We start from the raw sequence: 25,381 nt of genomic DNA, 5'->3' as shown, positions 1-25,381 counted from the left end.
CCACGTGACGTCACCCAGGGGTGACGTTATGCTTCTCTAAATAGATCGTATTGTAATCTTTTCTCAGTCCAACGTGGTTTCTTCTGAGAGACTGCTTCATATTTTCTACACTTGTTTGGTAAGTCGAAAAGCCTCTACCAGCATGCAGAGGACCATGCACGCGCCTCTGCAGGTTTGTTTGTATTTGTTTCTAAACGATACTTGTGACTTTTTCTCCTGCTTTTTTCATGCAACAGCTTGTTTTGATGTTCGCTTCGGCGGTTCTTGTCAAAATGTATTTTTTTTTCTCTATTTTTATAAACTATTTTCTTCTTGCAACTACAATAGACAAAGTGTCATGTTAGGTTGTTAGTATTGAGTGCATTGTCATCCCACTTCTCCGGACTATCTGTTGACTGTTGTTGAAGTTGAACGCGGAGTCAAGTGCCGCCGCCGCTGCTGCTGCTCGGAGTGTGTCTGTCTGTCAGGCAGCAGTGGAGACAATTCTGCAGGAATTCAGAAAAAAATCTCCACTGAAAACTACACAATGCGTGGATGCAATGGATGCTTTTAATTGCACTTCGCACTACTTGAGCACGTCCTCTAGGTTTTTCTGTTGGTTCCTTAGTGCCAGAGCTGGATGAGATCCGCATCATTGTCACGCCTGTCCCATCTCGGGATACGCAGAGCCGACGCTGGTCCCGGACTCTGCGTGCTGCGGTTCACCAATGACTGGGAAATGATAGCTCGGTCCCTTCGCTGTCACTCCGGTCAAAGAGAAAAGAGTGATGCTCCTGTAATCCTGTGAAATTGACGTTCTATTTCTCTTGAACAGCAAAGTGACTAACATTACGTCATTCTGCAGGCCAGTCGATATGTGATTAAGCGCTGAGATGTTGAGGGTTACTCTCAGTAAGGTTGTGCTGACGAGGCGCGCTCTGTAGCTCGAGACTGTGCGGCTTTGAAAAAAAACAAGAAAGATGTTTTAATCATTTGATTAGTCTCTGCTGTCATTATGTTTATGTGACAACACTATCAATAACAGCTCGTTTAATGCGCGCTGCTTTAGATCAACGTGGAGGCTTTTATTGCGTCCCTTCAATTGGCTTCGTTAATAACAGATGATGTCTTTAAGTTTTAATTTGATTTAAGTAATGTGATGATTTGAAACACACTGAGATTAGTTTGAGGACTGCTTTGATATTGAACTTTGTTGAACGCTTTACATGTTTTGTAGTAACAGCTGAGAAAAGGCTTGGAAAGGAATACTTTTTTTCCACATTGTCCTCTATTTGTAACACGTATCCTTAGCAAGTGTAATGTATTTTATCATCTTTTAAAATTGACAAAACTTCTTAGGAAATAATTTATTTAATGTGTTTTTTATATCAAAACCTTATTTTCAACAAAAACTCTGGTTTCCACATCCAAATATGAATAAACACAAACAGCAAAATCACAAACTTTATGTTCTCTGAATAACAGGATAACTTGTTTTATTTATGAACTGTGATACACATTCAATTCTTCCCATGTTTTACACACATTTCAGCTTGATTAATGTCCATGCTCATCTCAGCAGTGAAATGTGACCTCTATTTGTTGATAGTTGTTGTACGGTATGCATGTGTTCAAGGTGAAACATTCCTCTCTCTATGATTATACGAATGTAGAAAGGGTTCAAATAACAGAAATCATAATGACAACCACACAGCCCAATCAACAGAGCGACCGAGAACATTAAAACTATTGCACATGTTGTTTTTAAAGTAATGTTTTCATCCATGTTTGTTATAGAATTTTCTATCTTTATACTTTATAACATCAATCGTGTCAAACTTTTTGTGAGTAAAAGTGATGCGTGTGAGTCTTTGTGCCCGCCGAGGGGACAGTTTTGTGTTTGTTATGAGTTTACATGTTGTTGAAGAGAGTGGTAATTGACCGGTCTGGAGGTTTACATCACAGCAGTCTTTTTGTCACGCATTCACTTCATAGAGCAGAAGTTCAGGGCAGACATTGTCTAAGAAAGAGGGCCATGTTCTCTGCCTCAGGCATCGCCGTGATCCCACCTTGAACTTGTGCTGTCAAAGGCCTGGGCTGTGGGGAGCTGGAGATTAGAATTGCTGCGCATGTTTGTGCTTGCTTTGACCCCGTATGCCTTTGCACCCCAGCCCTTCTTTTTTTCAACACCATATTGTTTAAATTCTAATACGCAGTCTACCTGGAGAATTCCTCCCTAGATCCACTTGAAATCAAATGCCGGACCCTAATCCATCCCCTCGCACACATCAGGATATAGTTAATGTAAAGTGTAACCAAATTTCCTCTGCTGAACAAAAACATCTAGATCAAGTGAGAGCCAAATGCCATTTCCAAAGAAAGAGCTTTGCACACTGATTATTTGAAGTGTGAAAGCTATCGGATAATACACAGAGGCATTCACAGAATTAATGGTTAAATGTTTTATGTGTCATATGGTTTGAATTTCCTGCTAAATGTGATGAAATGATGAAGTCCCATTTTAGAAACAGGAAGGTAAAATGTTTGCATCTGTTTGAAATTCATACATACTTTTTCTCTTTTTCTAATGAATGCTTTGGGGAGAATTATTGTAAAATTATTTTTATATCATGTGAGTCATAGTTGTGCAAGTGTTCAGAAAGAAAGCCTAAAAACAGAGGCAATAGGAATTTGACAAAAGTTCTCTGGAGCTGCGTTTGAGATAATAAAGTCTAAAGTCTTGATTCAACCGAAACAACAACAGCGACACGACCATAGGCATTTGTTGTTCTATAGTTCGCAATCATCCTGGCACTAGTTTGTGTTCAGTGTTGGATCAGCAGCGTGAGTTGTGTTTGTTGTGTCAGAGGAAACCAGGTGAGTTTTGAGGGGCCCTTCAGAAGAGACGCTGTGAGCTGGTGACAGAAAGAGAGAGCAGGGCTCATTGCTCTCTGACAGAGAGACCCTGTCCAGACCCTGTTCTGCAGGCCCGCTCATGAAGTACGGCCTGTTAGGAAAACAGCACTGCTTAGCATAACACAATATTTGAATGTTTTGACTGTGCTTGAGGAAATAGTCTGTACCCATGAAAACGACACACATGTACATACTAGTGTATGAAGGTATTCATGCTTGACATTACTTTTGGTTTTGAGCTTAATTCTGATGCGTCTTAATTTTTCTGAATTGATTCTAGGGGCAGGTAAAAAGGAATACACTTTGTGTTGTGTATGTGTCAATAAGCAACTGTTAGATGCAGTGTGACTGCTGTAAATACTGAAGATGTTTCAGTTATTATTGACAGTGACCACACACGCCTAATGTCGCTGATTATATCATTGTTGTCTCAACAAACTGCTTCCACCTAGACCTTGTTTTGATGTGATTGTATTAGTGGTATACTTGAAGAAGAAAGTTGGTTTCAGTCATCATAGATTATTGGAGATAGTTAATCCTCAAAGTACCTCTGATGATTTTTTAGTTGGTTATGAAACAGACTAAAATCAGTCGTTATGCCTTTAAATACCATTTCTATTAGAGCAAACAAAACCATCAGTGCCATGATCATGTATTTCTATACAGGTGCTTTTAATGCCTGAAATTGTTGTTGCAGGGTAGTTGTCAGATGAAGTGATGAACACCAAAATACTACAACAGTCTTTTTTTTACATTTGTCAATTCTCAATTAGTGATACATTTGACTTTTAAAATAAATCAGGATGACATTTTTTGTTGTACAGGACAAAATCAGAAAAGAGATGCGAGGTACCATTTTGTCCACAGGGGGCGCCAAAGACGACACAAACCTAAAGTTCCTCACAGGAGCTTTAAATGTTTTTTTTAGTTAACTTTACTTTTTGGGTGTTAACAGACTCCATGTCATGTCCTTATTCATCCAGGCCCCTTTCAGATGTTTTGTAAGGGCCTATTCACTTATTGAGTACAGAATGAGTGGCAATAACTCTAAGCTCTCTTGACATCCACATGCTATGGCTTTGGTTGAATTCTCACGCCGTATTCAGTTTGAATGTTCCCTGTAAGCAAGAAAGACCTGCATGTTCAGTGAGTGTGACAAATCCTCCTGCTATTGATCAAACCCTGGTTTGGTGTGTTGCTGCTCCTGAGGATTAATAAAGACTATTTAACACTTGTCATAGTCACTTAACATCTAATAAATCATCTGTGAGGAGGAGCTGGACATCTGTAGCACTACGTGGTGACTGCTCAGAGTTTGTCAGTTATAAGTAAAGTTGACATCACACCGTAAATTCCCTGTGACAAAATAGCAAGCAGTCAACACATGTATGATGTTCGGGGAAAGTACATAGATTTCTTAAGTCATACTTTATCTGTTCCATAATTGGATGCGTTTTTTTTTCTCTCTACAAAACCTTTATTTGTCATCAAAATGTGCAAGTTGAAATTTAACGGTGTAAAATATGTCGATTGTTTCAGTTTAGATCACCAGACAGCTTTAATACTCAAAATGCATTCTTTATTCAGGAGTATGTGGTGTCTGTTTCAGATATAGAAGAGGCCTTGTTAACCTTTCCATTTTAAAACATTTTCTGCCTTAAATAACTGAAACATTCAGCCACTCTTGGATGCGTCAATTATAAAAGCTGTGGTAAAACTTTATGGTTTGAATATTTATAATTGACTGACACATCTCATGTACGCTCCATGCAATGATTGATTGAAGTGCACATCACAGCTTTTCATTGGCGTGTCGTTGCACTCTGTTTGATCTTGAGAAGCTGTAAAGATGTGGCTGCTATTCTGTTGTTGTGTTTTTTTCTCTGATGTCCTGTCATAAATATAGTCAGGCACCTTTCAATGTGTAATTAAGCTGAATGCAGAACTCATCCTTCTTTCTTGTTGTGCTTCATTTGATGATATGTACAGAATATGCAATAATACACACACGCTTCTTTTCTGGGAAAGTTTGTCCCCTATTTCACTCTAAATTATTAAAGCTTCTAAAACAATAATTGAGGGCATTGTCATTTGACATGATTCATGGCTGTGGCTGGAGTGTATGAAGCAATTACTTACAGAGCACATATTTGGCAGTAGTTTCAGGTAAACAGATAAATTGTCTCGTATTTTCAAGCTTAAAGCTAACTCGTGTTTCAAAGTTGTTTTGTAGAAGAACTGTATTGAACCTTGCGTCCATCTTTCATGCCATGCTGCTCTGAAACCCCTTCCTTTTCTCCATCTCACTTTGAGGCCAATTCAAAAAGTGTATTAAACCTTCTTATGACTGCTGTACAAGTTCAACCTGAACATAGACGATAATCTACACATGGTTATCGAAGGTGTAAATGATGTGCCTTTCATTTAAAGTTCAAAATATCTCTCTGAATATTGAAATGAAAACAATAATTTCCCCCCACTTAACTAATAAAGGACAGATGTTTAGAGCAGTGCTAAACCAGATTCTCTCACTTTGTGGTGAGAACAAACATCTGAAGACACCCTGTTGAAACTTCAATATGGGGTTGTAGTTGTGTGGTTGACAATTTCAAAGATGGTTTATCTCATCACTGTCCACTTTGTAATTTGATTTAAAACTCCACTAAGTTGTTTCCTTCATGTGTGTGTACCTCTGTTTACATGGCTGTTTTTGTTCATCACTGGCTTCAGTGTAGTCTTTACTATATGTGATTAATAAGTCATGAAAATAGCAACAAATAATCCTGCCATTTCATTATGAGTTACTATTTGAATGCTTTTCTCGTTGCATATAACTCTTAACAAAGTTCTTGAATACCATATTTCCAGCCCTTGAAAAGCCAGAAGCTTTCCCTTGATGTCATATTTATTGAATCCAAGAGTACCGTAGTGTGAGAAAAATGTCTGTTTATTAGTGAAATACCCACACAGCTGTTTCAGGTGCAATGGCTATTTTATGTCAGGCGTTACACAATGAGCTTATTTTTCCTCTTGTATGTTGGCGGGAAAACTCAAGTCACTCACTTCCTCTTCTTCTTCTGTGTGTGTGTTTTTTTTCTTCCTGTAGTTTTATGAGAAGGTGGCCAGAGTGATGAACTCGGACCAGGAAAGGCCGTACGTGTGCAACGCTCCTGGCTGTTCTCAGGTGAGTGTGTCGCAACAAACCAACAAAACACAACTCAGATGTGTATATGTGAGTGTGTGCATGTGTGTGTGTGTCTGCCTGTAATTTGAAGAGGTGTACATTGAGGAGGTCTGAGGAGAAGGGTTACTGAGTTCCTCATGCATAAGGATGGAACATAAGTGTTGAACTGAGTGAAACACAAACTGTAAATAAGGCTTCAGGTGTAAAAAATACCCTTAGAAAATAAGATACTTGAAACGATTGATGCTTGTTCATGACGTTCCATTTAAAGATAGGATATAAGTGAATGTTATATTCGGGTAAAGTATTTTGTTTGGGATTATGTGTTTTATAATAGGTGAAAATAAACACTTTTTTGTCTTTACAAAATTCTTACAACCCTCCTTTTTTTTTAAAAAACCAAACAGCGATTCCCCACTGAGGACCATCTGATGATACACCGACACAAACATGAGATGACCCTAAAGTTCCCCTCCATAAAGAACGACAACATGTTATCAGGTTAGTTACGGCTGCATCAGTACAGACCTGCACAATACCTCAGCAGGAGCTTGTAGTTTATTTGCAGGTGTGTGCCTCGGTGACTCACTCTCAAGCGCACTTGTCTGTCATCAGAAAACTTCACAGCATGTCTGTACCGGGTTGTTTACAGTAATGCAAATTATATGACACACTTTACCCTGCAGCACAACTCTATTCTGTGCATACCACTTACACATAGGAGGATACAGAGACACAGACATATGGTGGGAGCATGTTTAGCGTCAGGCGTGTTAATAGTGCAGTAGAGTATGTAGAGGTGGTGGGAGATGGTTTACAATGAATGGTGGGGTGTCAGGTGATATTCTGATCAGATCATAAATCTCCTGTTCAAAGAAACATCAAATCATAGATTTTGTACCGTGCCAAACCAAGGCCAATCCATAATAAGTATAGATCTCCATTCCAAGAATCAGAGCGGCCACAGCAGACAATACTGTGAGCTGGTCAGGCCACACTGCTGAGATTGTGTCTTCTTTATTATTTACGCTCAGTGGACAGCAGGATCAGATTTTCTAGGCCGGGTGTTCTTATCGCCTGCCGTCTGAGTTACAGCTCCAAGTTTTCTCTTATTGAGAACGTGAGCTCAGGAAAAATAGTTGTTGCATTTACTGTAAGATGAGGTTCAGCCACACATAGAAGTAGAATTAAATCTGCTCTTCTAATTGCTAATTTTTGTCATTGACTAATAGGTGAGGTCCTGAACCTATCGCACATTACTTGTGTTTTTTATTAATAGAACTTGGGTAGCAATCTCAGCCAAAGTGGGAAAAGTATAATTGAAGTTAAACTGTTTTTAAGCACAGAGGTTGGAATCCATCACTGGTGTAGCCAGAATGGATAAACAGACCACAAAGTATGCTTTTAGCGTTTGAAACAAGCCTGATCCTCAAATCACCTTCAACTGTCTGAAACCTGATCTTTGTGCACCCCCACAATGTCAAGTTGAATACCAAGGCCTCACTGGGCTCAACAAATGAGACCCCCACTCAGTAGGTAGGATCTGTGCTTTATCAGCTGAAATGGGGCTGTCAAGCTTTCTATCTCTCTCTCACTAACAGAAAGAAGGTTATCTTTACGCTTTGGTCCTTGTGTCGATCCCGACTGGTTTCTCTAAGGTGTTTGCTGGATTCACATTTGTCCATAGAAACAAACAAATAAGAAATAAATAGCATTTATGATATGATTGAATCAAAAGGGCTTGAATACATAACATAAATATAAAGATCACAGAACAAGAAGACAAAGTTCTTGGATTTAAAGTTAAATTGTCAAAATGATACAATTTAACAATTTCAGGTCTGTTAGTAATGCAACTTTTCTGCTTTTATTTGTTCTAACATATATGTTGTATTTTCTTTCTAATTTTGTATTATGTTCCCCGTTTGTTTGTTTTAGTTTGTGGAATTGTGGAATAAATGATCTTTAAGCTTGCTGTGGTATACTACCTCAAATGGTAATATCTATATTTGCTTTTGTACATGGTCTGTTGTAAAAAAAAAAAAGGAAAAATTACACACAAAAACACTCAAATATGATTTACCCCAAGATATTGGTCCTTAAACTAATAATCCTACTGTCTGATAGAAGCTGGCACATAACCTCTGTTAACTGTAGGTTTTTTCAAAAGATAATTTAAAAAAACACTTTCATGATTTCCAGACCAGACGCCTACACCAACACGCTTCCTGAAGAACTGTGAGGAGGTCGGGTTGTTCAGTGAACTGGACTGCTCCATTGAGCAGGAGTTTTGCAAGGCCCAGGAGGAAGAGGACAGTAAACAGGTACTGCAACTAAAAAACCTGAAGCCAAAGCCTCAGACACATGAGCATCAGTCATGTCACTAACAGCAGCATGCACAGTATGATCTCACATACACACACTTTTAAAGATTCCAAACAACATCTATTAAACCTGCACTTTGCTAACCTGCCTATAACTGACAACAACAAGTATACTTACACATCCAATATGTCTGCTGTAATTTCTGTTTTCTATCCAAAGACTAGATATTTGTTGCACAACTAGAATTTTTTGTACACAACACACCATGCTCCTCTATCCCCATCAGTTTTGTTGACAGTGACAGACAGGGCTACCAGGTGGAGATTTGTACCCCACCACAGGTGACTAGAAGAAGATCAGGTTCTCCACCTGTAACTTCAAACAGATCTCTGGCTATGGCTAGGGAGGGAGTCCTATTTCTTCCCTAACACAAAGACAGACCCCTGAGACAACTTTTGTAGCAGACCAGACATTCTCACACGTGAGCAGAGTAGTAGGGCTTTGACATTTGACAATGGACGTGATCATTTATGCATTATAGATCTGCCCTTCGGCACCTCCACCTGAGACAAGGATGCTCGTCAAATCACCACAAGACAGACTGCTTATCTAATGTCTGGAGAGATGTGCAGTGCACGCTGCACCTAAGCTGTCGTCTGGGTGGTTTGGCTCTGGAGCTCGTCTGCTCTCAGGTCAGCCTCGTCTGGCCTCCCCAGCCTGTGTGGTTTACGATGGGAAGCTCTGCTTAGTCAGCAGGAGGCGAGTCGGAGCAAGACTCGGTGGAAGTGGAAAGTAGAATAAGCAAAAAAGAGCTTAAAATGTCAGGAAAACAGCAATTAGTGTATAAAAAAGCCATTGAAACATGCATTTAGAAACAGTTTATTGATTGAATGGTAATTACTGTGGTTATTCCAGGTAAGATGCTTTTACAATTAAAACAAAATGTTGACTTTCTGTATTCTCGCTTTTATATTTGATCATTGCAGATGTTTTTCTTACATTAGATTAATTCTTAAGTACTTCAACTTGCTGTTTGTCTCAAGATATTCACATTGAGAATGGGGCTTTGCTTTTACTTACAGTGCAGGGTTGTATTTGGATGTTAATGACATTACACAATAACAGAGGTTAAAACTAACAAAGTATCCTGCTGGGCAAATAACAATAAAGACAACCGTTCTTCATTAGATTCAAAATGTTTCCCAAAATGGTCCAGAAAAAGCCAGTAGATGATAGTTTATATAGTTCCTTATTACTCACTCAAGCTGGGTGAATGGAGCCCAAGGCCAAACAGTTATAATTGCTTGTTACACACAGTTGTGTTGAAAATACAACTAGCTGGGAAGAATGTGACACTCCTAAAGGATCCCTAACCTTGTATACCCTTCTCACTTTTCTTTCCACTTCATCTCTGCAGAACATCTCACTACACGGCCAGGCAGGCCAAGGCCAGCACCAGCATTCCCACTCACGGATGGGCAACCATGATACCAGCATAGTGATCCAACAAGCCCTGCCCTCCCCTCAGTCCAGCTCCGTCATCACTCAGGCTCCATCCACCAACAGACAGATAGGGTGAGTATGCAGAGGATATTCTTAGGATTGGAACAATGAGGGAGGGAAGTTTTGTTGTTTCTTTTTGCCACTGAGTAGAAGAGGCAATATTGAGGACTGCTGACAGATTGAAAATTACCTGAGATGATCCGAGTGTATTCTCTCACCTTACCCTGTTATAGCTACAGCCTCAGGCTCTACTGGTCCCTTTTTTGTCCCTGCTGATTGTCATCTCCACGTAGTCTCTGAGGTTATGTCAGTGTTGTGTTACATTCAGATCGTTGTGTGTGGGGCCGGCGATTCATGTTTTTCTGTTCATTGAGTATTGTCCCACCGCAGAGCATGCCAAAGAGGGTCCCAGAGGACAAGATGAGGTCATTGCTGAAGCTGTGACCGCTTTTACAACAGTTTAGCATTTCATGCTCTAAAATAGTTGCTTTCACTGCATGGGAATGTCAGCCACAACCTTAGAGCTGTTTCTCTGATACCTGTGCACCCGCTTGCTACAGGTGTATAATTACACTGGAAACAGAAAATAATGATATAAAATGAAATCTGTGTGATGTACTGTTCTATCATTTACCTTGAGTGTTGAGTGATCTAGTAAAAAATAGTAATAATGAAACACATTTTGTCAGATAGAGTTTAAGTTATGGATCCTGATCAATACATAACATGTGTGTTATATGTTTTTATACATAACACATTTATAATTATATGTCATATATGAATTAATATATGTATATATGACATACATGCACAAACTTTCTCCTCTATGACTCACTCTACTGACCTTATTCCCTTCTTGTCTCTTAACCCCAACAACCTTCAAACCTGTGCCAGGGCTTTGTTATTGTAAACCAGACCTGTGGCATGTAAGTTAGACATTGAGATGGCTCAGTGTTATTCGCCTTTGCAGTGTTGAGGTTGTCCTGTGTAGATTTACAGCTTGAGGAGCTTGTGAATATTGGATGGGAGGCCCATCACTAAGCCTGACTGACACTCCGTCATTCATTGTCGAGGAGCGGGTTGGAATTTCATCCCCCTTTTGGAGGAGCGGCAATCACTGCCAGTAACAGAGACTCTGCTTGGCCTGCTTCACCTGACTTTACCTGTCATTAAACCCTCCTCACCTCACTAGAGCACAGACACACCACCCACTTCACTTCTCTTTACACTTCTTTATGATCACAGATCTCTTGCTGGTTTGTTGAGAGACTGGTGGTTTTACTGCTGTCACACACACATAAACACATCAATTGAAAACCAGAGTTTGTTTGCCATGTGGTGGTGGTTTTCAACCACAGAATGGCAAATAAGTGTTAGCTATAGTTATGTGTGGCGCATTTTGTGAGGCTTTACCAGAGCAGCATTCATATTTGTTAAGAGATGTCGTTTGTTTACAGGACGGAATCCTGACATGACATGGAAAGGAAGAGTAGATTCACACGACAGAAAAGTGATCTGGAAATGTTCACATCAGCAGGAAATGGGGTTGAGGAAACCCCTACAATAAAAAGTAGTCCTTCCACAGGAAGCCATTAGGGCAAACCAAATACTCTGTGCACAGGGTCTCGCCACAGGAACTTCCAACACAGAGATCAAGTCAGACATTTCACAAGCTAGATGTGTTCTGCTTAGTTTGAGTGTTAGGAAGCCTACTAAAGGTCAGATCAGTGATAGAAGAAAAAAACCTGTTGTTGCCCCCTCAAATACAGTATAACCTTAAATCTGATTCCTGATGTTTTTATAAAGATAAGACAACCATGTAAAGCTTGTAGTTTTCACTTTTCACATGTTTATGTTAAGTTTAAACTGAGACAATTAAGAATCAATAATCCTCCCCAAGAATTAATTGTTTGTGCACTTAATCAATGCATGCTCATAAAGATTAAAACCTTGACACTTTTTTTTGGAGCTCTGGGGAGAAAATATCTGGAAGTAGAGAAAAACCACCAATTATAATGAGTTTAATCTTCTATCTGCATCTTTGTTCTTGACTCTGCTGATTGCACAGCGTGAGCATCAAATGAATTAGGATAACAAGTCATTTTCATTGCTTCACAATGTTTACTAAAGAGCTTTGAGGCTTGGAATCAATTAGGATTGGCTTTCCTCAAGTCCATTTACTTTAGGGTTGAGCTGAGCCTGCAGCTGTGAAACCTGAGGACCTCTTTTCTCTCTCTTGTTTTTTTCTCTCTCCCCTTCTGCTCCAAGTCCCTAAACAAAGTCTTTGGGGAGCCTCACTGACACAAACCAGTGTTAAAACCAGGCATAAGGAACAGCCAGCAGATCTTAATGTCATGGCTATCATTATCACACAAAGGGAAGCGGCGTCCAACAGATTTGAATGCTTTCTGCTTTTCAATTATAAACATCTGGTGCTGAGTTATGTCACAGTTAAATGCGTTGGACGTTACTAGTCAACCATGTGAGAAACAACATTTTGTGGAAACCTCAACCTTTTGACTTGTAAGAGGAGATGTGCTGGTTTGGGTGTGGGCACATGCATCAAAAATGAAATTCCTTTATTCTGGCTCAGGAGAGGAATTTAGTCCAGTCGTTTCCATGACGTAGCATAATCAACCTGAATGCAGCTGGGTTAAGTGGGAATGATTGTAGTACAGATGTAGTAAAATATCCGATCCTCAGTTTATAACGATATGGTATTTAAATGCTCGTTTCAGTTTTGGCTGGGTTTAAAGGCAGGTGCTTTTAATGAATGAGATCCCTTTGTCAAACAGTTTAAATAACTTTGAGAATGAGACTGTGCGACCCATAAAGTGCAAACCAGAAACCAATGATTGTTGAGTTCAGTCGATTTAGGTTTGCCACAACCTAACCAAGACAATATGTCTCTTTTTTAGTCTTTACAAATGTCACATTATCAATTTCTTTTTACTTCAAAAGTCCATCATACAATAAATGCAATTTGCAGTTTGGCATGTGTACGTGGTAAATCCACTTTCTTTCAGATTTCTATATGGAGGATTTATCTCTAAGTTTGAGTCTGTATTGTTAGTGATGCCCCATTGTGACCCTAAATGCGTGCAACTTGAATTTTGGCTGTCACATCACTGTGCAAAGCACTGAAGGAAGTAAAACTGCGGTTCTGTTTCCCATGCATCTTCAAATATACAATGTTTTCACACCTAAGAGCCACGAGCTACTTGTGCTCCTTCTTTTTGCCCCTTAAGGGAAGTACCACAAATATCTGCTGGTCTTCCTACCATCTAACATGCAGAGCTTCATGCACAGCCATGGTTTCAGGTGACACATTTTTCTGTAAACTTCCTGTGTTTCTCTTGACAAGAGTTGGCGATATGCTGATTGATTATTGAAGAAGCTTACAATTGTTTTGACTATAGATATGAATAATAATAATAATCTTGATTTCTAGATAATGGTTTGCATTTTTTTGGTAATACTTCAAGCTTATTAGTCAACTCTTTAAAAAAAAATCATGGTCTTTAAGCTCAGCAGATTTTGATTCTGATATGATTTAGTAGTCATTTAAACATTAAACTTCAGTTGTTATTAAATGGTTATGTAGCTCTGCTGCTACTTCTGTATATATGGACTTCCAGGGTGTATTGAATATCACTTTTATAAAGATTGTAAAACACATTGCTCCCCGTGTAATGTGACAAAACAACTGGGTTACTTTCATCTATTGTGCCAGCGGCAGAACAGAGAAAGTCCCCCACCTCTACAGAGGATAATGGGCTTTCCATGGACCAAGTTTGACCTCATGAACTTCAAAATCTAAACAAAACTTCCTTTATTATTGTTTATGATAAGAAAGTAAGGGGTAAGGAGGGCGGTCCATCCTGAGTGCAGGAGTGCAGCAGCTCTAAAAAATGCCTGAGGTGCCCTCATGCTCTAACTTGACAAATGCCTTTCTCAACAGGCAAATATGGGTAATAATCGAATCCAGGTACAAACCTTAGAGCTCATGCATAAGGAGTTGTAGCAGGTTACAAAAGGGAAGGACACATAACCAAAGGTATACAGTGTACTTAATTAGGGGGAAAAAAGGAAGAAGAGAGAAAAGAAAGAAAAAATGTAGGATGTACATCTGACCTGAATTAAGATGAGCTCATTGTGTACTGCAGTGGGTTTAATAGTGCGTTTGTAGAGGAACGCCCAGACTCTGTTCCCTCTCATTCCAGCGGGGCTGTGTCATCCCTGCCCCGGGGCCACCACACATGCAGGCTCCTGCACCAGCAACTCAAACACAGGGACATGGCTCACAGCTCTGGGGAGCGCAGGGGGATCACAACTCAGGGAAGTGTGGAAAAGGGGATCAGAGGTGGACAGAAGAGAGGAAGAAAGGGATCAGAGGTGGATGGAGGAGAGGAAGAGGGGATAGGAGGTAGATGGAGAGGAGGAAATGAAGGATCAAGAGGGTGGAGGAGAGGGAGAGAGAGAGAGATCTGGTGTTAGGATGTAGGTTTTTATACTAGGATGGTGGAGATAGAGGATACAAGACATGTTTGCACAATGAAAGGGAAGATAAATCACGATTTGATGGAAGAACTGACAAAGTGGAATCAGAAGAATGAAGGTGTGGGAAAAACTTCAGTGAGATTACGAAATAAGAGAAAAGAGGCAATCTGAAGTAACAGAGGGATGGGACTGATGGTGGAAGACAGGAACCAGGTGACAGGTGACAGGATAAGAGGAGGAGAAGTTGGTTTAGGAGGAGAGGGACAGACATGCTTATACTTAGAGAAGTTTTGGTAGAAGAAGAAGAAGAAGAAGAAGAAGAAGCAGGATGACTTGTATTGAAAGTGAAAGGGCCTGTGTATGCCAAAGGTTGCTGCACAACATGGTGCTGCGGACTGAAGCCAGGTGAGCTTGTCTCAAGATTACACAGTTGTTGCTGAAGACTTCATTATGTCTTTTTTTGGCATGTCTGTTTTTTGTTTCATTTTTTTTTGATAAGAAAGAAACCCCTTCTTCACCATTCTCAGCCAACGGCATCCCATGAATCAAAACAATATCATATTTGGTGAATAAATACCGCAACACTCACGCTAATTTGCTCCAGAGAATCATCCAAAACCATTTCTCAATTTTGCTTTGGCATGGCTTAACTCAGCTTGAGGCTCTCTAATGTGAGGACACCCCATCCCAGATCCTTCCCAGTGCAGCACCCTCCCAGCATCCATCCCTCCTCTAGCCTGCTAATAAAAGTCAGGCTGTGTCGTAACCCATTAGGGCTGATTTATTTGATCAAATTCGTATTATTTCCTCAGTCCAAACCCCATGGCACTCTCCTCCCACCAGTGATTAAAGGCAGTAAATCAGGGGCAGGTCCTGTGTAGTGTTTACTCAGAGAGCCAGGCAGCTGCAAGCTGTTTGAGGCCCTTGTTTCTCCCTCTGTTTACCCCCGTTCCCATGGCGACTGCACCACCGTCTCCCGAGCGTCTGGAACTTGGCCCTGGGCTGTTTTGGTTACGTTTGAAAGTTTTTCGCTGCTGTGTCTACCCAGAGCTCGCAGTGACTTCACCCAGAGAGGAGTGAGCGCAGCGATGTTGGACGGGTTCGAGGAGGAAAGAGAGGGAAAAGTGAGAGGAGGAGAGGAGGGAGGGAGGGACGAAATCTAGGAGTGGGCCGGCTCAGGGTGGGGGGAGGGCGAAAAGCCAAGAGCATTACATCATTGCTGGAGCAGAGTCAGAAAGGGAAGGATATGAGTCAGTGGACTGACTGCACCTCTCTCCTTCTCTCTCTCTCTCTCTCGCTCTCTCTCTCTCTCTCTCTCGCACTCTCTCTTGCTCTTCTTGGATGACAGCCAGGCCCCTTGTGTTTAAGTCTCCAGTACTTGAGTTGGAGCTGGGACTGTGGCAACTGTAGGAAGCTTAGAGTGTGTGCAGACTGCAGGATTTGTAGGTTAGAGCAAGGAAGTCCAGAGAGGCTTGTGTTGAGGGTGGGCACCCTGAGGTGTCCAGAAAAGAGTTATAGAGGATTAACAGGACAATGAGCAACTGTCAGTTCTGCTCCATCAGAGAGAAAATAGCAGGACAACTCAGAGATAGAGACTGTGGAAGAGGCAAAATGGAGGGACTCAGGGAGGAAAGAAGGTCTAGCAGTGATGTCATGGTGGAGTGAAGGTGGGTGGGAGGGTGGTGCGATGGTGGTTCTTGGGCGGGGATTGTGGAGGAGAGCTGGGCTGAGAGCGAGGCACTCAGTAATGTGAGAGCGCAGGGTCAGAGCTGCAGAGTGTCTACCTGCTCTCCCCTGGGGCCCACTGCCCGGGCTATTATCAATCCCCTCAGTGGAGCCACAGCCTGTCATTATTCACTCACACACACACACACACACACACACGTGTGCTCACGCACAGCTTCAGGAACAGTAACACACTGGTGCATGCACGTATAATGTACACACAAAGTCTAAACATACATGCACTAATCCACTGTACAGTATTCTACATAATGAATTCATGCATGGGCAACAAATGTAAACAACGTAAGCAGAAGACAACAAACTGTTTTAAGAGCTCAGATTAATTTAATCATATATTTGGATATTTAAAATCCTGTTTTACACACTCAAGCCGAAAGTAGAACCTTTTATTTTTATTATTTTATTAACAGTTCAAAACCCCAAAGTGTACAATTTATCATCATAATAAAATAAAGCAGATTTTTATTTTATTTAAGTGGCTGGAACCAGCAAACCTTGGGGATTTTTCACACAAAAAATAAACCCTCAATGATTTTTGTTTTTCCAAGAGTTTACTGTAATTTGACTAATCAATCAAACATATATTTAGTATTATCTATGACATTTTAATGCGTGTTAAGAAGCATACCTATCAAGTAAGCATGGATATCCTGCATGATAAATGACTTTTCTTACTGACAAGTACAAAATTCTTGCATTTATTCTAAGTTGCTTTTGTTCCTTCAGTCAGTCTAAAAAATCTTCCTTTATTAGCAGAGTCAGCGCAAATCTAAGATAATCCCTAGAGGCAGTGCCGTCAGTGGATAGCATTGTTTTCACTCCCACTGAACAACCAGGTGGTGTTTTGGTGTGTGTTGTGGTGGTGTCAGGCACAGTGTCCGTCCTCCCCCCTGATCTGCTGCAGGTGAGTGTTGCATGCAGACTGTGAAGACTTCAAAGTAGCTTTTGTTGTCTGAAACATGACATCCAAGGACAGCAAACAGCCTGTGCTGTGTTCTGACCCCTGTCACAGGTAGCTCTGTGTTAGTACACTAGTATCAGGATAGACATTAGGAAAAAGATGTTATCTTTGTCCTAAGGTTATTTCTGTGAAATATTACTTTCTTATGACAATATGAACAATTAAGAGAGCATTTGATAGTTCAGTTATTGCTGACAGTTTTTTAAATGTGATCTGTAAAGAAGCAGCAAAACACTATACTGCCAAATCTTCACCAGTACAGTCAGTACCCTCTTTAAACATTTCAAACATATTTTACACCTCTGTTTCAAGATTTTCTGTCTAACTAAGAGCCTGTTACATTACGCTATTGGGAACTTATTTTTCATTGTAATTATGCAGTAAGTAATGATGGTCACGTACATTTAACTGTAAGACTAAAAGCATTACAACAATATTGTAATGCATTAAGCATGTGGATGTCCTGTCTTATTAAAAAAAACAATTAGTTATGTTAGATCAACTACTTTTGAAGTAATATTCAGTGAATATGCCCATTTCAAGGAGTTATAGGGATGTGCATACGCATAAATTGGACACTGTAGCTTTAACAATTGTTTGCTAAACTGTATTACGCACTTGTTTTGGACTAAAACAGCCTTAGATAATCTCATTCTATATCTACGATAAAAAAAAAAAATCTTCATGTCATCATCATGTTGAATAAAAATCCTTTTTGATAGTTTTTATGTGTATAGAATTAAGACTGTTTCACGGTCACTGCCTCGTGACTGTTATTTCATCGTCTTGGACCCTGCCAGACTCTAAACTCGGATGGAAAGTGTATTGATGTAGCGCACAGCTACACTTCATACCTCATTCATGGCTTTTCCCATGTGGAAATGTTTGGGTTCGTAGTGTCGCTCTCATGTCATACATGCTGTTAAATGAGTGTGATTGTGATAAATTGGGATGTTGGACAGGAATGACACAAAGTCGGGATGGTAATGATCCTGTGTGTGTGTGGAGCAATCTAAAATGTCTGGAGCCTAAATGCACATATTTAGGTCTGGAAAAATACAGGTATTTATTCAGGTGGGGGGATCGTTTGCACTAGTACAGCCCCCCTATTTGGCCATCACTCTCTCACTACTCACTACTGAGGTAATCTGGGCCATGATGTGGTCAATTGATCACATTAACTTGTGAACACACCTACATGCTAAATGTTTTTATGCTACAGGGACAGAATATTGACTGTATCCATGTGGGAGAAACGACACCCTGCAGCTGGGCATCAGTGTTCTCATGAGCAGGGATTTGGTGGCAGTTGTATAAATGATGTCACTGTGTGCAGATGTAGTGGTCTGGATGTCGGGATGGTTGCAGCCCAAGAGCCAGTGACTGTGACAAGACTTCTGTCAGTACTTAAAGCTTCATCCCGACCTCCTCAGTACATGTGATTTATTAATGTGGTTTTGAGTGTGGATAGGCCTGTTGGTACACACACGCTTTTGTGGTCACTGAGGGGGATTTTCCCCACAGGGCTTCCGCTGCTGTAGCAGTTTTTCAAATTTTGCTCATGAACATCTCATGTGGTTGTTACGGCAAACATTATTCATCCATCATCATCACGGTCGTTATTCATCCATTGTACTACATGATGTGGGCTCGTGTAAAGTGCATCCAAAAAGTCCCCCCAAGATGCCTCAGCCTTAACCTACAATATGAAAACACAGCCACACATTCTTTTCTCATTATGATTTTGCAGCAGAAACACGTGGAAACTAAAATCAGAAGAAGTTGTGGAGAACATGTAATGAATAAATTGGATAAATTATTGTCAGGATATAAGTACTGTTTTCTCCGTTGATCTCATGTTGTTGAACCGCAATAGTCTAAGGGTGTTTTCACACCTGGGTCATATAAGCATCATCAGCAGCAGGAGTAGTAGTAGTAGTAATACACAGTAATAGGCAATATTGATTACCACTTATAATCAGCATTAAATAGCAACATGCTTTTACGTTATGTTACATACCATCTCCATCCCAATCGACATCAGCAGATCATCAAAGAACTTGAAAACATCAAGTTATTCGACAACTCCTTTATCTCATAGAATTTATATCCAGCTCTTTGAATCAGGGGAATTTGTCCTCATCACTAGAACCTCCACTTTTGTCAAGCTGGTCTCTTTTTACACAGGCTACTGCTGTCAAAGTTTCTTTGCTGAGACTGCTAAAAGGTGTTATGTTTTAAAGAGTTACCATGTTAACTGGTGACCTCCAGCTGTATGAAAACAGGCAAGAGTGGGCTACTCATGAATTTATCTTTGTTCATTTTTCATGATTATTCCAAATGAACTCAAAATGAACAAAATCAATAAGCTGTTATCAACAACCACAAGTAATTCGGCTTAGAGTCACCACTTATCAGGGTTTTACGTTAAACCATAACTCCGGCATAGCGTTGAGAGCTCCTCTCATTCATGACTCACAACTTTGTTAACTTGTGTGTTTTTGTGAGTGGTGTCAAACATTTTCTCATGTGCCTAAATGTGGGAGAGATATTTGAACTCCTCGCTGCTCCAAGTCAACCCACAAATCAAACTTTTTGAACCAAGTCCCACCAAATGTATTAAGGCTTTTAAACCCACCTGTGAATGATTTGTTCATATGTTTAAAAAGTGATCTAAAGTTTTATAGCACACTTTAAGGATGTTTGAGGTGTGTAACCACATGGTATTATATATAATTACAGCTATGAAAAACTGTGTTAGCATTTAGTCATTATAATTGTCCACAAGTTATAGATGCCTCTAGGATAAGTTATAACTTAAACTGTAGTTGAGGTTGATGGGGAGGGGGGGGGTGTTGGGTTTGATGATGTTTCATGACAATGCACAAAATAATGACATCAGTTATCTATAGCCCTGAAAAAACCTGAAGCTTTCTGAATGTCTGTCTGTGTGTGCCTCCTCAGGCCTGTCCCCGGCTCTCTGTCCTCATTGCTGCACCTACGAAACAGACAGAGACAGCCTCTGCCTGCCTCCATGCCTGGAACTCTGCCAGACCCCACCATGCCCGGCTCGTCCGCCGTGCTGATGCCTGTGAGTAAAACAACGGAGCCCTCAGAGCATTCACTCACATGCAGTTGCAATGTCACTCACTCATATATGACACAAACTATGGAGGTTTGCAGATTTGGATGTTTTCTATCACCATTAAAATGACTGAACACAGTTTATAAGAAGGTCACATCCCATAGAATCCAAAGGTTCCACCTCTGAGTATAAAGTATAGACCTTATAGTAATTAATCCAAAAAGATTTAGTGGACCCACATTGGGAAGCTGGGAATGATAACAACCCGGGAAAGTTCCTCGTATCAAGATTCTAATGATACAACATGTGTTCTCATTGTAACATAAGACAGCCTGTGTTTATGGTATGGAAAAAAACTCCCATGTTTATTAAATTAAGAGCTAAGCGATTTTGGGGAAGATTGACGGTTCAGGAAGGGGGTGCAGGTTTGGGTGATATTTTTACACAAAACACACTTAGTGCAATTAAGGCTGTGTGTCAGGTTCTGGGCCTGAGTCTCTGTGGAAGAGGGGAGGGCAAAAGGGGGGCTGGAGAGGGGCCATTCCCCTCAGAGACCACCACACATAGAACAGATTAGCAGCTGGGAGGCCACAGCAGCTCACACACATATGCATGCAGACGCACACACAAAGGTTTCTTCTTTCTTGCACATACAGCCGAGTGAACACTGACCCCTCACCCCCATCAGCAGACCCAGCTGATTTCCTCATATTTTGGTCTCTGCTGTGACACAAGACCACACTGACCATGATCAGAGGCAGGCGGTGACCTGACACACCCACCAAGACAGATTCTAATGCATTCATACAAGTAGCCCACTTCTCACATCTTGACCACCGAATTAACACATTTTGCACCAAGAGGGGCTGAGGTTTGGTGTGTATCATCAGAAACACACACAACCCGTTTGCACCGGCTTCCTGTGTTAAGTCCCTGCATACTGGCTTCCTGTTTCGGGTCAGCTCCAGTTATCATCACACAGAGCTGCACAGGGCAGCCTGTCATGTGAAATCAGGATCTCATGCGCTCTCATCATATCTACATAGCTCACTGTGCAGGAAGACGAGTCTCACATTCTAAGTGTTATTTCGTCTTTTGTCAAAACAATAATAGCATCTAGTTCAGACATTACAGTCTCCATCAATTGCAAAGATCAGAGACTTATAGACACTGTATGTTAAGTTTGAACTATAAGTAACTATAGGTTTGAAGGTATGTGATTAACATATCTACACTTGTGAGTATGACTGATATGATGCTGTTGCAATCTTCAGATGGAGAGACAGATGTCCATGGGCTCCAATATGATGGGTATGCAGGGACCCACCCACAGCAGCTCCTCTTCTTCTGCACACATTCCCTCCATGCACTCAGAAGCCAAACTGGTGAGTACATGCATGCATTTGCATGGATTCATGCACATTTCTGAACACATGTGTACGAGTGCACACATTCAAGCTCAAAGTGTTGCAACTCTCTTTTCCATTGGGCTGTGCCAGCAAAGCTATGCTCTTAAGTCTGTGTGGATTTCATCATTTGGGTTGTAATCAAAGCTGTGTCTGAACCTGCCAGTGCAGCACTAGGGACTTTGGCTGGAATAAAGGGTCCTTTATGTGGTTGTAGCTGTGCTGTCCACTGACTGCCTGATGTATATCTTAATGTACAGAACATGTTCTGTTGCTCCTGCAACTTGTTAGCACTAGTTTAACACAGCGGGGAAAAATCAAATGACCTCATGCTTCACAAAGCAGGCAGTTAGAGCAGAGGGAATGAGATGGAGCTGAGAGAGAAGAGAGCCAGAAACAGACCGGTTTAGAAAGTTAAATAAAAAGAAGTAAAGTGAGAGCTGAAAGAAAGAAACCTTCCACAGAATCTGAACTTGACGTTCGTAAAGCTTATATCGTTGCTAGACTTAGAAAAAAGCTTTAATTAAAGCCACTAAAAGGAACTTTCATGAGGATTGACTTTTGCTGCCCCTTGATACTTTTGTACTGGAAGTTTTACAGGTGTAGATTAAATACAGCTAATTCCAGAAAGCATGGCAATAAGGTAATATATCTGTTTGTAGCCATGTCTGATGAATAACTGTCATGAGAGAGACAACATTTATCTATATAGATTTTTTGTCTTCTAAGAAAGCTTATCATCATTTACTGGAAATGCTGTGCTTTCACAGAAGCAAGCTTACACCGACATATAGCTTCGAGCCGAGGGAATGTTAACATTAAATGTTGAGTTATAAGATGCTACATAGTAATAGCTAGTCCTCTCGCTGATTGTCTCTTGCTTTTGTAGATCATATGAAGGCATCTTTATTAAATTGACATGGTTTGATAACGTAGTATAACCCTTTTACATTTTCTAATGTCAAATGGATAAACTGTTACAGTCAAAGTGATAAGAACTGATTAATACTTTAGCAACATGACAACCAGCCAACCTTTGTTTTCAAAATAAATAATTCTGAAAATGGAAAAGATCCTGTACCAGTGTTATCAAAAAAATCACAACCCTCAATGAAAATGATTGGCTGCTCTTTGTGTTTGGAGAAGTTCACTGATAGCTGAGTCTGCTGGACAGAAACATCTTGTGTAGAGAGAGACAGAGGAGGTAGCAGAGGTCATTAGTAGAGTTATTGCTCTGATAGAGGAGAGCGGGTGCATTCCCAGGGCATTTAATTCTCCCTCTTCCTCCTGCTCTCTTAAGATTGATCGTCTTTGTAGTCTTTTGAATGTCTTCAACTGTTCCTATGGTAACATGCTGGGGTAACACAATATTAGTGTATTAGGCTTATCTCTCCTCTGGCCGTCATCCAGACACATCTTCTTTTTTTTTTTCCGCCTCCTTTTATGTAATTGAATTGTAAATGCTCTGTTAGGCCTCATATAAACATACACACTCACTAAACAGCCACAGGCCCCTCCACCATGCAACTTTCTGGTTAGCTAGCCATTTGGACGCGAGGAACAGCAACCAAATGAGGATCAATTGAGATTCCGATTCCTGATGTCTGAACTCAACTGATGGAATTCCATGATTGTAGATAGAAAGTGAGAGACTAATTGTGTTATCAGGGTGCGATCTCCAGTGAGGGTTTCATAAGCATAGACTTCGTCTCTAATGTCTCTAATATCCGCACACGGGCCAAGTCGATAAATACGGCCTCGCTATCGGATAACTGGGCCATGATCAGGCCCATGTGTCCCCTGCGACGTTCTCAATCTGGCTCTAATCGCATTACCCCGACCATGTTGACTTTCCGCCAATGGGAAATCTCGGCACTGTAACCCCACACCCCCGAGGCACGGAGCTGAACGCGCGCTTAATGCTCAACGTTTACATAGTGAGAGCAGAGGAGGGGATTGAGTGAGACTTTGATAGACATGAAGGAAATAGATAGACATGCAGAGTAAGCAGGGGAGTTGAAAGTCAAGAGAAGGTATTGATAATCTGAGACATCAAACAGCAAGCAAGTGAGAAATTGGAAGAATTCTGTGTGAATGGCATGAAAAGACTTCTGCTCTGCCTACTTTCCTCCCCCCCGGGCATGTGTGCATGCATGTATACCAATACTTGTGTAATTGTTTGATATTGTGGGGTAACTGAAGGCCTCCCTTGCAGGGTTAACCCTCCCCTGCCATAGAAAACATGCTCAGAGACGGGGCTAATGAAGGCTAATTGATTTTGTGGTGGGCCAGAGCAGCAGGGCAGCCTGTCTCTGGTGTAAATAGTTAATGAGCCAGAGGACTGCTGTGGCCCCTTGGGGACTCGTATCTTGCTCTAACCTCTCTGTTTGTGCTCTCTGGGCCAAAGACTGTATCTGCATCAGGGCCCATCTTTGTTCTCCTCTATCTCTGGTTTTCTCCTTAAGTGCTGTCGTTTAAGTGGTGCACCTAAGCCCGGTGGTGTAGTTACTGACTTGTGTGTTTTCTCTTATTGCTTTCAGCTTGTTGTCTGGGAGGGTTTGCTGAGATTGGAGTGTTTTATTAGTTTTGGTTCAAGTGTTTTTCTTCTTGTGAAGGACTGGGTGCTTGTGGTGCCGGGTGTGGTTGTGTTCTTCTCTGTTGTGGTCTGGGGAATAGAATGGTGCGTGTTGTGCGCTGGAGGTTGTGGGATAGTTGACCCTCACAGTGTAGAGGAAACGGTGCAGAAAGGAGGCCAAGTTCCACAGCACGCCGGCCAAAGCATTACATCAACGCTCAGAGCCAGTTCTCCACAAGGGCTCGCGAACAGTCGCACACACACACACACGCACAAAAACACTGACTGCTCTAGCTCTGTGTGCCTCTTTCTCATACAATGTCACACAGACATACAAACACATGCATACAATAAGGTACTGAAAAACAACCGACTGACTGAATGAGACGTACACACATGCAGAGAATGTAAGCAAAAAAAGTCTTACATTTCCTTTTTTAAGGTTTTAATTTTTGTGGTTTTGCGTAGGATGGAATAAATACTGTCAAATGAATAAGTGACATGTATCTGTGTTTAACATGTATGCACACACACAAGACACACACAACTCTGTCCAGTGTGAGTGTATTTCACTCATGTAACTGCTGTTATGCTTAAAGTCTTTATATGTGATTTCTCACACTTAAATGTAATAGAAATCAAGTATATCCTTTGAAAATAACTGAGTCCTGACTGTCTACAATGGGTGTGACTTCCAAGTCCCACTGTCTGTGATGCTTTCTGAGTTTTCCGAGTCATATCTTCAGTTTGTTTACATCGCCCGGACAGCCGGCTGGCTCATCCCATCGCGTATGAAAGTTGTTTAATTGAGGGACTAGAGAAAAGAAGAATAACATACTGTACTCACAGCTTAACTGTGTTTCTAGATCACGCTCATTTCAGGTAATTTTACATGCAGTGTGAAGATACGAGCATAATAAAGATCGCTAGCATTAGCATGCTAACACAACAATGCAGCACGAGTTGTTTTGGTTTCATGCTGGTGCTCAAGGGCGACATCTGCTGGATCAAAAAAATCACATATTAAGCCTTTAAGGAACCTTTACACAAGTACAGATTTATTTATTGCATAAAAAGTTTCAAAGATAAAAATAGATATAGTTTTTTTTTTTTTTTAAATGCAGAATCCAAAAAAAAATAATTAATTAAAGGATCAATCATTCCGCAACAGATGCAATAAGTATTTGTAGGCCACTAAAAT

At 40.8% G+C, this 25,381-nt stretch overlaps 1 protein-coding gene across 2 annotated transcripts in view; it reads left to right on the top strand.

Annotated features, from left to right (window-relative positions):
• Window positions 1–25,381, top strand: part of creb5b (cAMP responsive element binding protein 5b) — a 41,099-nt gene continuing 15,718 nt past the window's right edge. Inside the window, exons 1-7 of one of the 2 annotated variants that reach the window (XM_061050786.1) lie at window positions 1–118; window positions 6,002–6,079; window positions 6,487–6,580; window positions 8,282–8,403; window positions 9,822–9,979; window positions 20,079–20,205; window positions 21,474–21,584. In XM_061050786.1, coding sequence (XP_060906769.1) covers window positions 6,026–6,079; window positions 6,487–6,580; window positions 8,282–8,403; window positions 9,822–9,979; window positions 20,079–20,205; window positions 21,474–21,584 — 666 coding nt within the window. In that variant the 5' untranslated portion in view covers window positions 1–118; window positions 6,002–6,025. Of the gene's footprint in view, window positions 173–6,001; window positions 6,080–6,486; window positions 6,581–8,281; window positions 8,404–9,821; window positions 9,980–20,078; window positions 20,206–21,473; window positions 21,585–25,381 lie in introns of both variants that reach the window. The other variant, XM_061050785.1, reaches the window with a different exon arrangement.

This window comes from Labrus mixtus, chromosome 11, assembly GCF_963584025.1.
Source record: "Labrus mixtus chromosome 11, fLabMix1.1, whole genome shotgun sequence".
NCBI classification, from domain to species: Eukaryota; Metazoa; Chordata; class Actinopteri; order Labriformes; family Labridae; genus Labrus; species Labrus mixtus.
This window is presented reverse-complemented; position numbering and strand designations above follow the sequence as displayed.